A 12,499-nucleotide genomic window follows, 5' to 3' on the forward strand; every position below is an offset into this window, starting at 1 on the left:
TCTGTTGATCTCCAGAAAAGAAGTGACCGATCTCCTTTTTACGAAATTAAGTTCAACCTCCAAGCAGTAAAACTGTTTGGAGGGGTAACTTAACGAAAGTTAATATGGCGGGAAGTATTACTAACGGCCACATTATTAATACATGAAAATGTATACTTGCATGTGTGTATAAATGATGCTAACGGCCAACATTGTTGGTTATTAATACTGCAAATGTATACATGCATGTGCATAAATGAACATTAGGGTGGTACACACCCATTGCATTACTTTGAGTTTAGGGTGGAGGCCTAAACATACCGGCCCCCTTGCTATAAGCAACATCTATTACGACTCAGCCATCACACCGCGTTGAGTAGCTAATTACAAATTCGAAGGTAAGTAGTAAAAATGTCAGCTGGTTGTCATCCGATCAGTCGGACTTCCTCGTTGTCACCCGTGCTTCCATCTTCGCCTCCTACAGCTGTAGAAATGATACGAAAAATAAGGTTAAGAGAACAAGGCATGGTTTGACATTTCATTGCACTTCATTTATTAAACAATTCATATTCATTTCAAGAAAGTGTATATATATTTATCTAAATAAAAAATCAAAAACGAAAAAAAAGATTTATCCGTTATTTAGGATCGACACGATCCCGATAGGATCCACCCAAATATGCTGCTTTGGGCCAGGAATGGCCCAAAAGCGCTTGGGAGTATCCCTGGCAGGATAATCTCGGGATACACATCGGCTCCCAAGACCAAGCGAATCGGCGTTGAGGTGTGGAAGTTCGGGTCCGCTAGTCGAATGTGCGTGTACGGTGCCGCTATCGAGGGATCGACGCTACTGGTGGGGCTGATCCGAATATAATTTCGCACCACTCTTGCATGGACTGCTACCCTTTTATTTTGGCCATGTTTGCCGCGCAAACGCAGTAGGCAACCCTGTTGCGGACCAAAATCAAGGCGCAGTTCGCGTACTAAATCGGCTGAGATTATCGAGGTCGGTGAGCACGCATCAATCAAGGCGCGTATCAAATGGAGCCGTCCTTGCGATTCGACCTTGACCACGGCAGTAGGGCATATTGATGTAACGGGCCTTAATACGTGAGTTGAAGGCTGGACCCGACCCGCTCTGAATGCAACAGGCAGCTGGCGAGGCCTCGTCTCCAGTCTACCTTGATGGCGGCGTCGATTTGCCGAATCCAATTGTCTGGCCCGCGGGCGGAAAGGCCTAGTTTCCGCTCCACGGCGACGGCGTGAAGGCTGGCGTGGTCGGAAAGGCCGAGTTTCCGATCCACGGCGCCGTTCATGTGCTAAGAGCGGTCGGGAGGGCCTAGTTTCCGATCCCCTTCGTGAAGTCGAGCGAAGAGTGCGGGTTGCTACTGCAGTTTCAATGACTTCGCCTTCCTCGGCGTCCGGTGGGAGAGCCCTGGTCTCTGTTCCTGAGTCTGAAGCATTGACCGATAGAATGTGCTCCGATTCATCCTCACTTGCGACTTGCACGCTCCATGGTCTTGTGTCGACTGCTTGGTGCTCCTCATCCAGGTGTAGAGTTGTATGATGCTTGTCATGGCACCGACGGCATCTCTCTTCGCTCGTGCACGTATCGACGCGGTGTGTCATAGACAAGCAGTTGCCGCAAAAACGTCCCAACAATGCCTCCCGCAATCTTTCTTCGGGAGATTTTACTCTGTATATTGGACAGAGCCTGATCGGGTGATTTCCATCACATAGACGGCATGCGAGTGGATAACACTGTGATTGCTGCTCCGCCCTTTTCCTCATTGAAGTGAATTTAGTCATTGTCTGAAATTGGTTAATGTTTTTTCCCCTTGCTGTTATCCGATACTAGTACTGTGTACTTATGTACTAAATATTGTGCCCTTATGTGTGTAGGTTACAGTTGGGTGGCGAGCATTAAATGAGTTTAAAACCGAAAACAAAATATAGTTTATACTTTGAAAATAAATGTTGATTCCACACTGTAAATTGATAGTGTGAACTGCATATAATATCGTACAAGCGTATAAAAAGTGTATGGGCACCTCAAATATTGAAGCGATACATTGTGGACAGGTGTTATCGATTTTGCTTGTTTGCTCCCATTCGTGATACGTTAATATCGTAAGACGGTCCTGCCACCCCAAAAAAATTCGCTCGCTAACGTTGAGGTGGTTGCTACGTAAAAGGTTCACGCAAAATGATTGTTCTGATTCGCATTGAACACCTTATGTAAAGCAGGACATGAGTAATAGTTTGTTTCATTTTTACAACGTGTTTTCGCGGTATCAAACAAGAACGGTGGTAATAATCGATAAACGTGATACGGAGTATCATAATATTCCTGATGTCGATTACCGTATTTTTGCGCATCGCAATCATTTTTTAAACTGGTATTCCAATCAAAAATCATCTAACACAATGGTAAGATAATTTATTAAAGTACAATTTTTCTAGAGATTGCGAGGCATGAACCAATTAGAACAGACCGGTCGAGAAGCAACCATTTGTGCGTTGATGACCGTCGAGTAGAGCAGTATTTATAATTTGCATAAAAGCCATACTTTGTGATAGCAATTAAGAAAATTATGCCTCGTCTTCATATTCTTTGTTTACTTTTAAAAGAAAATAACATGGCGTCGAAATTACCAACGTCAGCCAGAAAATTACTTTTTTCCTTATGCTTCATCTTGTCGTAGTTCGACGGATTGAGTAAAAATCCCCAATGACGCAAGCTTAACGTAAGCATTTGGTCTCGAATACAACAGATGGCGCCATTGCTAATTCATGAATGGCAATATCCTGAATGGCTGAAATGTCATTCAAGAAATAACCTATCACGAGGAGAAACGGTTCGTATAGTGGAATTTGTTAGAATAGTAATTTGTAGTATATAGTTTGATTTAATATACTTTGTTTAGGTTTCAGACGCTTGCCTGCATCGATTTGCAACCCTTTGCCTTGAGCACACAGCACGGATTAATGCCCTGTAAACGGATAAAGAGAAGATGCCCGAAGTGTAAGTGGTTCTGTATGTATGTATGTAATTAAAATTTTAATTTTTTTTTTTCATCCTACAATATTATCTTCTGTTTGTTTTATTCACAGATTCTGCGGTTTTCGTGGTTTCAACATGAATTTACATTTCGCGCAGGCTTTGGCGATTGATCATCCCTTATGCAGTGTCTGCTTAGCTAGTAGATATGGAAGTGCTTTGCTATTGCTGCCAGCGTAAAACACCAGATCGATGCCTCCCGCAATCTTTCCACCGCTTTATTGTACGAATTCCTTGCAAATTAATTATTAAAATTTTTGTTGTGCACTTCGGGCGGTATGTGGCAGACGAATTCAACAAATAACAGCGGGTCTGTTGCTGGAAGCAATTTGCAGAACGCTTCCAAGGTGATCGTAGCATCAACGTCCAACACTAATTTTTCAGCAACCGCAGCGGACACTGGTTCAACCGTTGTGACTTCACCATCTAGCACTCCCACCCAAGCCACCTACTATCTTATATACCACAATGGATTTCAACTAAGTATTCCACCGAATACAGTTCCACCACCATTTACACCTGCGCATTTTACCAGTACGACCAACTCTGGCACATCCCCTTCGTCGGGACAAGTTACACAGTCTGCAGTTGGCGGAGCTTATAGTTTGCTTGCGAACACATCAATAACTGCTGCTGCAGCTGTAGGTACAAGAACAACAGCAGGAAATACTTCAACAGCAACAACAACGAAGAGGGCGGCAACGAATAAGTGATGGGGTGAGTGAGTTTGAGTATGCTATAAAGGCATGCCTATGCATATAATTATACGTAGTATATGGATATATATTAAACTCCTGCGCGATTCCATTTAAAGGGCCTAACAAGACATCCGATCGCCGCGCAAATACTTTCCCTCCTTTACTCTCATCGTTCGGGTCAAGTGTGAGTAAGCATAAACCAGTTTCTGCAAGCGTACGTAAACTACCGATCAATAGCAAGACGCGTAGAGTATTTACTTTGCCTTCCGCAACTACTGCGAGTAAAAGGTATTTGACAGTAGAGTACTCTACTGGTAGTACTTCAGTATTTTCGAAGAAAACATACATTTTTGGCAAGAATGATAGAAGAATTTTATGGATCGTGCATTTGTGGTATCTGAATAAAATTAAGGACAGGATTGCAGTGGAGCGATGAAGAGAGCGACGAGCAAAACGTACTTTCAACTAAAATGCTAATATACATACCTAAGCACACATGCATGTATGTGCATAGATACGTATGTGCATACATAGCTACGCATGTGCATAGATACATACCATGCGCATAGATACGTATGCGCACAGATACATATACATATAAGTGTCCGCATATATCTTTTCTCGTCACTTGTTCTGTCGCTTCACTGCAGCAAAACCAAGTTGTGGGGAAAACCCTGACGATATCCGTACAATTGAAACCATGGGTTTGAAGATAGCGCAAATTGATGTGAAAATTTCAATTACATATTAAATGTATTGTTTTATATACCCTACAAGACATTGCTGAGCACTTTAGGCAAAAACTCTCACACATTTACACTTTTGTTTTTGTAGTACGGCATAAATGAGTAGTTTGACTATTAGTACTGAGGACTTTCTGATGACAACATTGAGGGGAAAGTACTCAAATTTTTCCCATGGCCTGAACGAAAATGAGGACTTTGATAAGCACTTTTGTGATTAGGAGTAATGATAATATGAGTACTCATATGATACTCAGCTGTCTTGTAGGGTACATATGCATGTATGTATGTATGTATGGGTGCATTTACAAACATATTTATGAATAGAGCATTATGTTACTGCAACTTAAGTGTGTGATTAGGTCTTGACACTTCAACAATAAGTGCGAATTAGACATAAATTTAACTAGATTCTTTGCAATGATAGATAATATAAACCTAATACACAGCGACAGCTCAAATTGGTATTGAGTAAAACTAAATGCAAGATAGAGTTTTTGAATTTCATTGAGTTTTTTTTTTTTTTTTTTAATAAATACTAAAATTAGAGGTGTATGAATGGCGAAAGAAAAACTGTATCCGATTTTTTTTTTTTTTTTAAAAGAAACAATAAATTTTTAAATATGTAAATATATACATGCATACATAAATATATTTAACAATAATGGACCTCGATTCTATTCTTCTTTTGAGTCTATTTATTTCTTATTTATTAACCAAGCTTTAGATTAAAAATATAGCTTAAAATAAAAACTCGGCAAGATATGTTAATATTCCTTATATATGTTAATATTCCTTAGTTCAAAAGCAATACACTGGTCGTTGTTTGAGAAAATTTGCGTATAACTTACGCCAGTTTTTGTTTTGTTTCTAGTAATTTCTGAATAGATATTAATGCATATGTATTGCATGGATCTCGATTGACTTACTCCATATTAATTTTTGAGTACGCAGATCGCCAAAGTCTTTACAAACAATGTGTCAATGGTATATGCATGGCATACAACATGTTAGAGATTTTTCAAATTGGCTAACAATTTTTTCTAAATAAGGCTAAATAAAAATTCTTGCGCAGAATTCCAATATACTTTTTAAGTTGAAATAACACACATTTTGATACAAACCTTAAGCGGGTACTTTAAGGATGTATGATTTTTATAAATTGCATTTCAAATATATATATAACTATTTTGCATTTCAAATATATATATTATATTGTGGACCTTGGTCAGTGCTGAAAAAAAGAAGATTGGTTTAAGACGAGGTAGTTGACTCCTCGTCTTGTTCACTGTAGGGCGGAAGTAGGACTAATTTTACCAAAGGTCTTGTGATCTGGCCTCTGTCGGTTTTGATATCCACCACTCGTACCCTGTTGTCCGGACCTGGGTGTAGGTTGATCACTCTCCCAAGCCTCCATTCATTTGGTGGTAGATTGTCTTCTTTAATTATGACAAGGTCTCCAGCTCTCATATTAGTTTGTGGATATTTCCATTTGTTGCGTTTCTGGAGCTCTGATAGGTACTCAGATTTCCATCTTTTGCAAAACATGTGGTGAAGAGCCTTTAATCTTTGCCATCGATTTACGATCGATGCACGATTTTCATCGGCGTCTATTTCTGGTGGAGCTAGTATGTGTCCACCGACTAGGAAGTGACCTGGAGTCAGTGGCTCCAGGTCTGCTGGTTGATTTGAAGAGGGGCTCAGGGGTCTAGAATTGAGACATGATTCCACTCTGCATAATAGGGTTGTAAATTCTTCAAATGTGTATTTATGGTTGGAGGCAATTTTAGTGAAGTGGCTTTTGAAGCTTTTAACTCCCGCTTCCCACAGTCCGCCCATGTGGGGAGCTGAAGCGGGGATAAAGTGCCATGAAACCATTTGATGGGCATATTTGGCTAAGGTGTCACCGCGGGCATTGGCCATAAAGACTTTAAACTCTGATTTCTGAGTTCTAGAGGCTCCGACAAAGTTAGTGCCATTGTCGGAGTAGACATTTCTTGGACAGCCCCTTCTTGCTATGAACCTAGCAAATGCTGCTAAGAAGGATTGAGTACTTAGGTCTGAGGTGGCTTCCAAATGGATCGCCTTAGTCGCAAAGCACACAAACAGGCACACATATCCTTTGGACATCCGGAATCCTCGTCCGCTGTAACTCTTTATGTCGAAAGGTCCTGCAAAGTCGACTCCCGAGTTTGTAAATGCTCGTGAGAATGTAGTGCGTTCCTTGGGAAGAATTCCCATTAGCTGTGTTTGCACGCATCTTCTATAAATTGTGCAGACCTTGCAATTATGAATGGTGGACCGTATCATGTTTTTGACCCTAGGTATCCAATACTGTGTTCGAATCAGGCGCAACATGAGCTGATTCTCACCATGCAGTGAGACTTTGTGAACGAACTGAACTATCAGACGGGACAAGTGGCTGTTGTATGGCAGGATAACTGGGTGACGCTCGTTATAGGCGAGATCACGAGATGCTCCTAGGCGACCACCTGTCCTCATTATACCGTCCTTATCGATGAATGGGTTAAGGGTTAGTACTTCACTCTTTTGACCTATTGATGTTTCGGATTTAGGTGCTGAATATTCTTCCCAATAATGCTTCTTCTGGCAGATGATTATCAAGCGGTGAGTCGTTGCTTTAATTTCATCAGCTGAAATTGAACAAGATTTCGCCTGAAATGACGCTCTAGTTTTTGGGTGAGTTCTTTGAGAGAATCTCAGTACATAAGATAAAACTCTCAAAGCTCTCGAGAAATCAGAAAATCTTTCAATAATATCAAAGTCGATATCTGACCTTGTTGTTGCGTGTACCTGCACCCTTTTCTCTTCTATAACTGTATTATAGTCCTTTTCTTCAGTGGGCCATTTGGAGTGATCTTCTTGCAGCCAAGAAGGGCCCTCCCACCACAGGGAGTTGTTTACTAATTCTTGCGCCGGAAGTCCTCTACTGGCTAAGTCTGACGGATTTGATCTTGAATCTACATGACACCAATTTTCTTTTCCGACCTTTTCTATTATTTTTGTTACTCGATGGGCAACAAAGGTTGACCATGAGCACGGTGGTTTCCGTAGCCAAGCCAGGACAATGGTCGAATCCGTCCACATCTTAGTTGTACGGTTGGCTAAGTTAAGATTATTGGTAATCGACTCCAGTATTTCGGCTAGCAAGACCGCCCCACAAAGTTCTAATCGTGGTAAGGAAATCGTTTTAACTGGTGCCACTTTAGTTTTAGCTAGTAGTAGACTGATGGCGACCTTTTCGTCCATTTCGACGCGAAGATAAATGCAGGCCGCATATGCCTTTTCTGAGGCGTCGCAAAACCCGTGAACTTCGACTTTGGTTGTCGGTGAAAAGTGTACCCAACGGGGGATACGAATCTTTTCGATGTAACTGTAGCTTTCCTTAAAGTTTTTCCAGCGGTCCAACGTGGTTGACGATACAGTTTCATCCCACCCTGTTCCTTCTAACCAAATATTTTGCATTAAAATTTTCGCGGTAATTACAAATGGTGCAAGCCACCCTAGGGGATCAAATAATTTGGCAATGGCCGATAGAATTGCCCTTTTTGTATAGCTAGTCTGGTTTTCAATTGGTTTGGCTGTAAAGTAAAAATTATCGGAATGGGCGTTCCATCTGATTCCCAGAGCTTTGACTGTGCTGGTGTCTTCGAAGTCTAAGAAGTCTTCTTTAAGCAGATGGGATTTCGGTGTACCATGTAAAATTTCAGTGCAATTAGAAGTCCATTTCCTTAAAGGAAAACCAGCAGACTGCAGTACTCCTGTGATGTCGTCCTTCGCTTTGATGGCAGCTTCGATGGTGTGACCGCCAGCTAAAACATCGTCAACATACATATACTTTCTTAGGATGTCCGACGCAATAGGGTGCGAGTTTTGTACATCGTCAGCTAATTGGAGCAGGGTTCTAATCGCGAGGTAGGGTGCGCAGTTGACACCGAAAGTCACAGTTTTAAGCTCATAAAGCCTAATTGGTTCGGTTGGCCTTGTTCGGAAAATTATTCGCTGATACTTGGTATCGTCAGGATTTAGTAATATTTGGCGATACATCTTTTCGATGTCGCTATTAAAAACATATAGAAAAAATCTCCACCGTAATATTAGAATTGTCAAGTCATTCTGGAGGACTGGTCCAGGATGGATCACATCATTAAGACTCACCCCATTAGCCGTAGGACATGACGCGTTGAAGACCACCCGTACTTTGGTGGTGGTGCTCTCTTCCTTTCGAACGGCATGATGTGGCAGGAAGTAATTTTCGCATTCATCACCCGGAATACGGTCAGAAATTAGCGTCATGTGTCCTAACGTTTCATACTCGGACAATACCCTACTGTATTCAGTTTGTAGGGGAGGGTCTTTTGATAGACGGATTTCATTACGAAAAAATTGTGAGCAAGCTATCTTGAGTGAAGGTCCTAAGCGTATACACCTTGGAAAATCCTGTTTGAATGGCAACGATACTGTATATTTGCCATCCTGGTTCCGTTTAGTTGTGCGTTTATAAAGGTCCTCGCAGTAAACTTCCTCTTTATTGTAGGTTTTGTGCTTTGAAAAGTCTTCTAACTCCCAAAACGAAGCTAGACGTTTGTCTAAGGTCACCTCGTTAAAAAACGATACACGTTTATTAGTGATTGAAATTGCATCCGTCTGACCGGTTAGTATCCATCCGAATACTGTTTCCTGAGCAAGAAGAGTACCTAAAACGTTCTTCCTAATACCGCTCAACATTATTTGGGCATAAACGTCGCCACCTAGGACAAGATCAACTTGTTCATTAATGAAAAATCTCTTATCCGCTAAAATGAGGTCGGGAAATGCTTGTTTCGTCATAGCATCTATCTGACAGGTCGGTAGATTACCGGTCAGCTGTGGTAAAACCAACACTGTGGTATCTATATTAATTAAAGGGTCAATGGGTGATCGCAATTGAATTGCACACGCTTCTTTCACCTGCGCCGACACGGTATTATTGATGCCTGATACCTGGGCCTGCATCCTTTTGGACGGCAGGTTAATCCTACGCTTAAGCCTTTCGGTTATAAACGAACATTCCGAACCGGAATCTATTAATGCGCGTGCTGAAAAAGTAGTGTTATTAAAAAATATATTGACCCGCGCGGTCCCCAATAAGATCCCTTTATTTGTATTAGCGAAACAAGATTTAACATTGCTAACCGAATTTTTATTTGCTCTTGCAGAATCGAGCCTCAATTGGGCCTGTGCAGAAGTGGACGCAACATTATCCTTTGGATCCGATTGGTTCGTTTGAACAGTTGATTTCGGTGCGGCTGCCTCGATATGTAAGAGCGTGTTGTGTCTTTGGTGGCAAGTGCTGCAATTGTAAGAGCTAGTGCACCTCGACACAGTATGTCTTGAAGATAGGCAGTTAACGCAACTATTATTGTTCTTCACGAGTGTGATCCTGTCGGATGTTGAAAGCTTACGGAACTTCTGGCAGTCTTTTAATCTGTGCTCGTTAGATTGGCACAATTGGCATGTAACTTTGGATACACTTGCCTGGAAAGCTCCAAGTCTTTTTTGTGGGGCTTCAGTGGTATGTTTAGCATTCTGTGGTTTTGAAAATCTGGAATGAGTAGTGCCCTTTATACCTGACACGGTTTCTAGTGTCTGGAACCTATTTGAGAGAAACTTATCCATATCCTCCCACTTGGATATTTCCGTTTTGTTCTCTACTGTTTGTTCCCACAATGCTAAGGTACTTTCCGGTAGTTTGGTTGAGCAGATGTAAGTAATAATTGCATCCCAGTTTGATATATCAATTTGATGAATTTTTAGTGATGAGATGCAATTATTAATTTCTCTCTGCAAATTTTTAATCGAGCCGCCGCACTCACTATCAACCGTATTTAAATTAAAAAGAGTCTTTAATTGTGTATTGACGAGTATGCGTTTATTCTCGTACCTATCCGTTAAATGTTTCCAAGCTGTAGAAAATCCTTCATTGGTGAGTGGGCATTTTTTAACAATATCTTTCGCCTCTCCCTCTGTTTTTTGGATCAGGTGGCATAGTTTCTCGACAGGAGTGAGGCGCTTATTCAGGATGTAGATGGCCGTGAACATGTCTCGAAATGTTGGCCAGGAAAGATAGTCGCCCTTGAATACATCTGTATCGCACGGGGGTAAGTGGATACTGTGTTCGCGGTCGGACTGATCTTCTACATCCTTTTCACTTTTAACTAATTTTGCGTGGAGATCTGCCATGTTCGACATGCAGCGCAAATAGACTGAGTACGAGCTCTTGTATTTTTTCTTCACTGAAGAAATATCTTTGGCTTCTGCCTTATCTGAAATTAAATATTCCTCATATGCTATTTTAACCTTTCGCCACATTGCTTTAAGTTCTTCTTGCTGGATCGCAAGAGTATATTTTGTATGCTCTGTCTGGGGCACGCTATTGTAATCTGATTCAAACTCAGTTACTGCGTCCGCCAACCGAATATATGTATCCATGTTTGTTTACTTTATTTAAAGAGAACCCAAGACGAAATGAACCCCTAACTATCTTTTCGAAAGTTCCAAGCAAAGCAAAAACCACCACAAGAATTTAAGTTCAATTGTTTAACTCCTTTATTTTTTTGTTAAAAAGGATGTAAGTATATGCACATCAATTCCTATATTTACAGGTAATTAACTCGCCGCCCAACTTGCACCAATGTTCAATTTGAATATATGTATAAGTGAACGTACTGTGTAACTCCGATGTGCAATGATATTTGAATGAGCGGCTGGTGATTTTGTGGAAGTAGTATATCAGCGTTAAAGTGACTATAATGTGCTTACCAAAAGTGATTGCAAAAGATGATAAATCAAAAGTGTTAAACCAAAGTGCAATTCCGAGTGAGCTTAGATCTCCTCCCGCGCTACGTGAAGTGTTGTTAGTGTAAGTGGTTGCAGAAATTAAACTTACGTGCCACCAGAAGGCTATGGAAATTGTGAAAGTGATCAAATGTGCGAATTAATTCAATCTGTGCTCTTTAGATATGGCACACGGACTAAGAAAATTTAACTAAAATGTGTGCCGTTGTCATTTACACTAACCAAAACTTTCGTGGGTTTTCTCAAAATGGCCGCAGCGCGCACTTGTGTTTGGGTTATATGCACTATATTCATGGACTGTTGAATCGCGATTCGGACTATAAATGCAACACTAGTGAACGTTGTTCCACAAAATCACTCGCAGCTATTATGTTCTTTATGCGAAATAATCTTAATTTTTTCGGAGCGTTTTTTTCACTAAATATATGTGTTTGTGCAATGAAAAATGTCAACCACGTACCTTGTTACCTCCTTGTATTTATGCGACCGGTTAATTGTATAAGGTGCGCTCTTGTGTAATGGATGATTGCGGCAAATGTGCTTTTGTGCTCCGACTATGGCCAAGTGCTTACGTTGTGGGCAAGTGCGTCGGCTGTGTTCAAGTGCTCCGGTTGCGGACAAGTGCGTCGGTTGTGGGCAAGTGCTCCGGTTGCGGACAAGTGCGTCGGTTGTGGGCAAGTGTTCCGGTTGGACAGGTGCTTTCTAATTGATAGAGCTGTAGTGGACTGTATTCAAATAGTTTGTCTGATTATTTTGCTCCCGGCGGAGATGGACCATGTGCAACGCTGCAACGACTGCGTATTTGATAGCTCAATGGTTCGCAGTTTGTTGCACCGATGTCGTGTTAGAAATATGGTGAAAATAAATAAAGACGGGAATTAGTCTTCCGTATAAAATGTAATTCGTTTATTACAAAGTATGTATATATATATTTTGCTATGTACACAAAAATTGGATTAGGAAATTAACTTTACCTCAATCGCTTATGACGTCGGGTGATGGCTGATAGTCGTCCTCTGTTGATCTCCAGAAAAGAAGTGACCGATCTCCTTTTTACGAAATTAAGTTCAACCTCCAAGCAGTAAAACTGTTTGGAGGGGTAACTTAACGAAAGTTAATATGGCGGGAAGTATTACTAACGGCCACATTATTAATACATG

General features: G+C 41.1%; 1 protein-coding gene and 1 long non-coding RNA gene across 2 annotated transcripts; one reads left to right on the forward strand and one right to left on the reverse strand.

Moving 5' to 3' along the window:
* Window positions 1–7: 7 nt before the first annotated feature.
* Window positions 8–12,483, reverse strand: LOC118755114. The gene is made up of 2 exons (XM_036489960.1): window positions 11,800–12,483; window positions 8–1,791 (listed from the first exon to the last, which is right to left on the reverse strand). Exon 2 carries the CDS (start codon window positions 1,786–1,788, stop codon window positions 622–624), a length of 1,167 nt encoding a protein of 388 aa, XP_036345853.1. The 5' UTR covers window positions 1,789–1,791; window positions 11,800–12,483; the 3' UTR covers window positions 8–621.
* Window positions 2,116–3,018, forward strand: LOC118755115. Its single transcript, XR_004994982.1, has 3 exons — window positions 2,116–2,409; window positions 2,685–2,837; window positions 2,907–3,018. It is a non-coding gene; the product is annotated as an uncharacterized LOC118755115 (long non-coding RNA).
* Window positions 12,484–12,499: the final 16 nt, after the last annotated feature.

The sequence above is a fragment of the Rhagoletis pomonella genome, unplaced genomic scaffold (genome assembly GCF_013731165.1).
Source record: "Rhagoletis pomonella isolate Grant_MI unplaced genomic scaffold, Rhpom_1.0 Rhpom_scaffold_05342, whole genome shotgun sequence".
In the NCBI taxonomy this organism is placed as follows: domain Eukaryota; kingdom Metazoa; phylum Arthropoda; class Insecta; order Diptera; family Tephritidae; genus Rhagoletis; species Rhagoletis pomonella.

Coding starts and splice junctions, on each gene's coding strand:
- LOC118755114 (XM_036489960.1), bottom strand. CDS start 1,788: ATGACTAAATTCACTTCAATGAGGAAAAGGGCGGAGCAGCAATCACAG.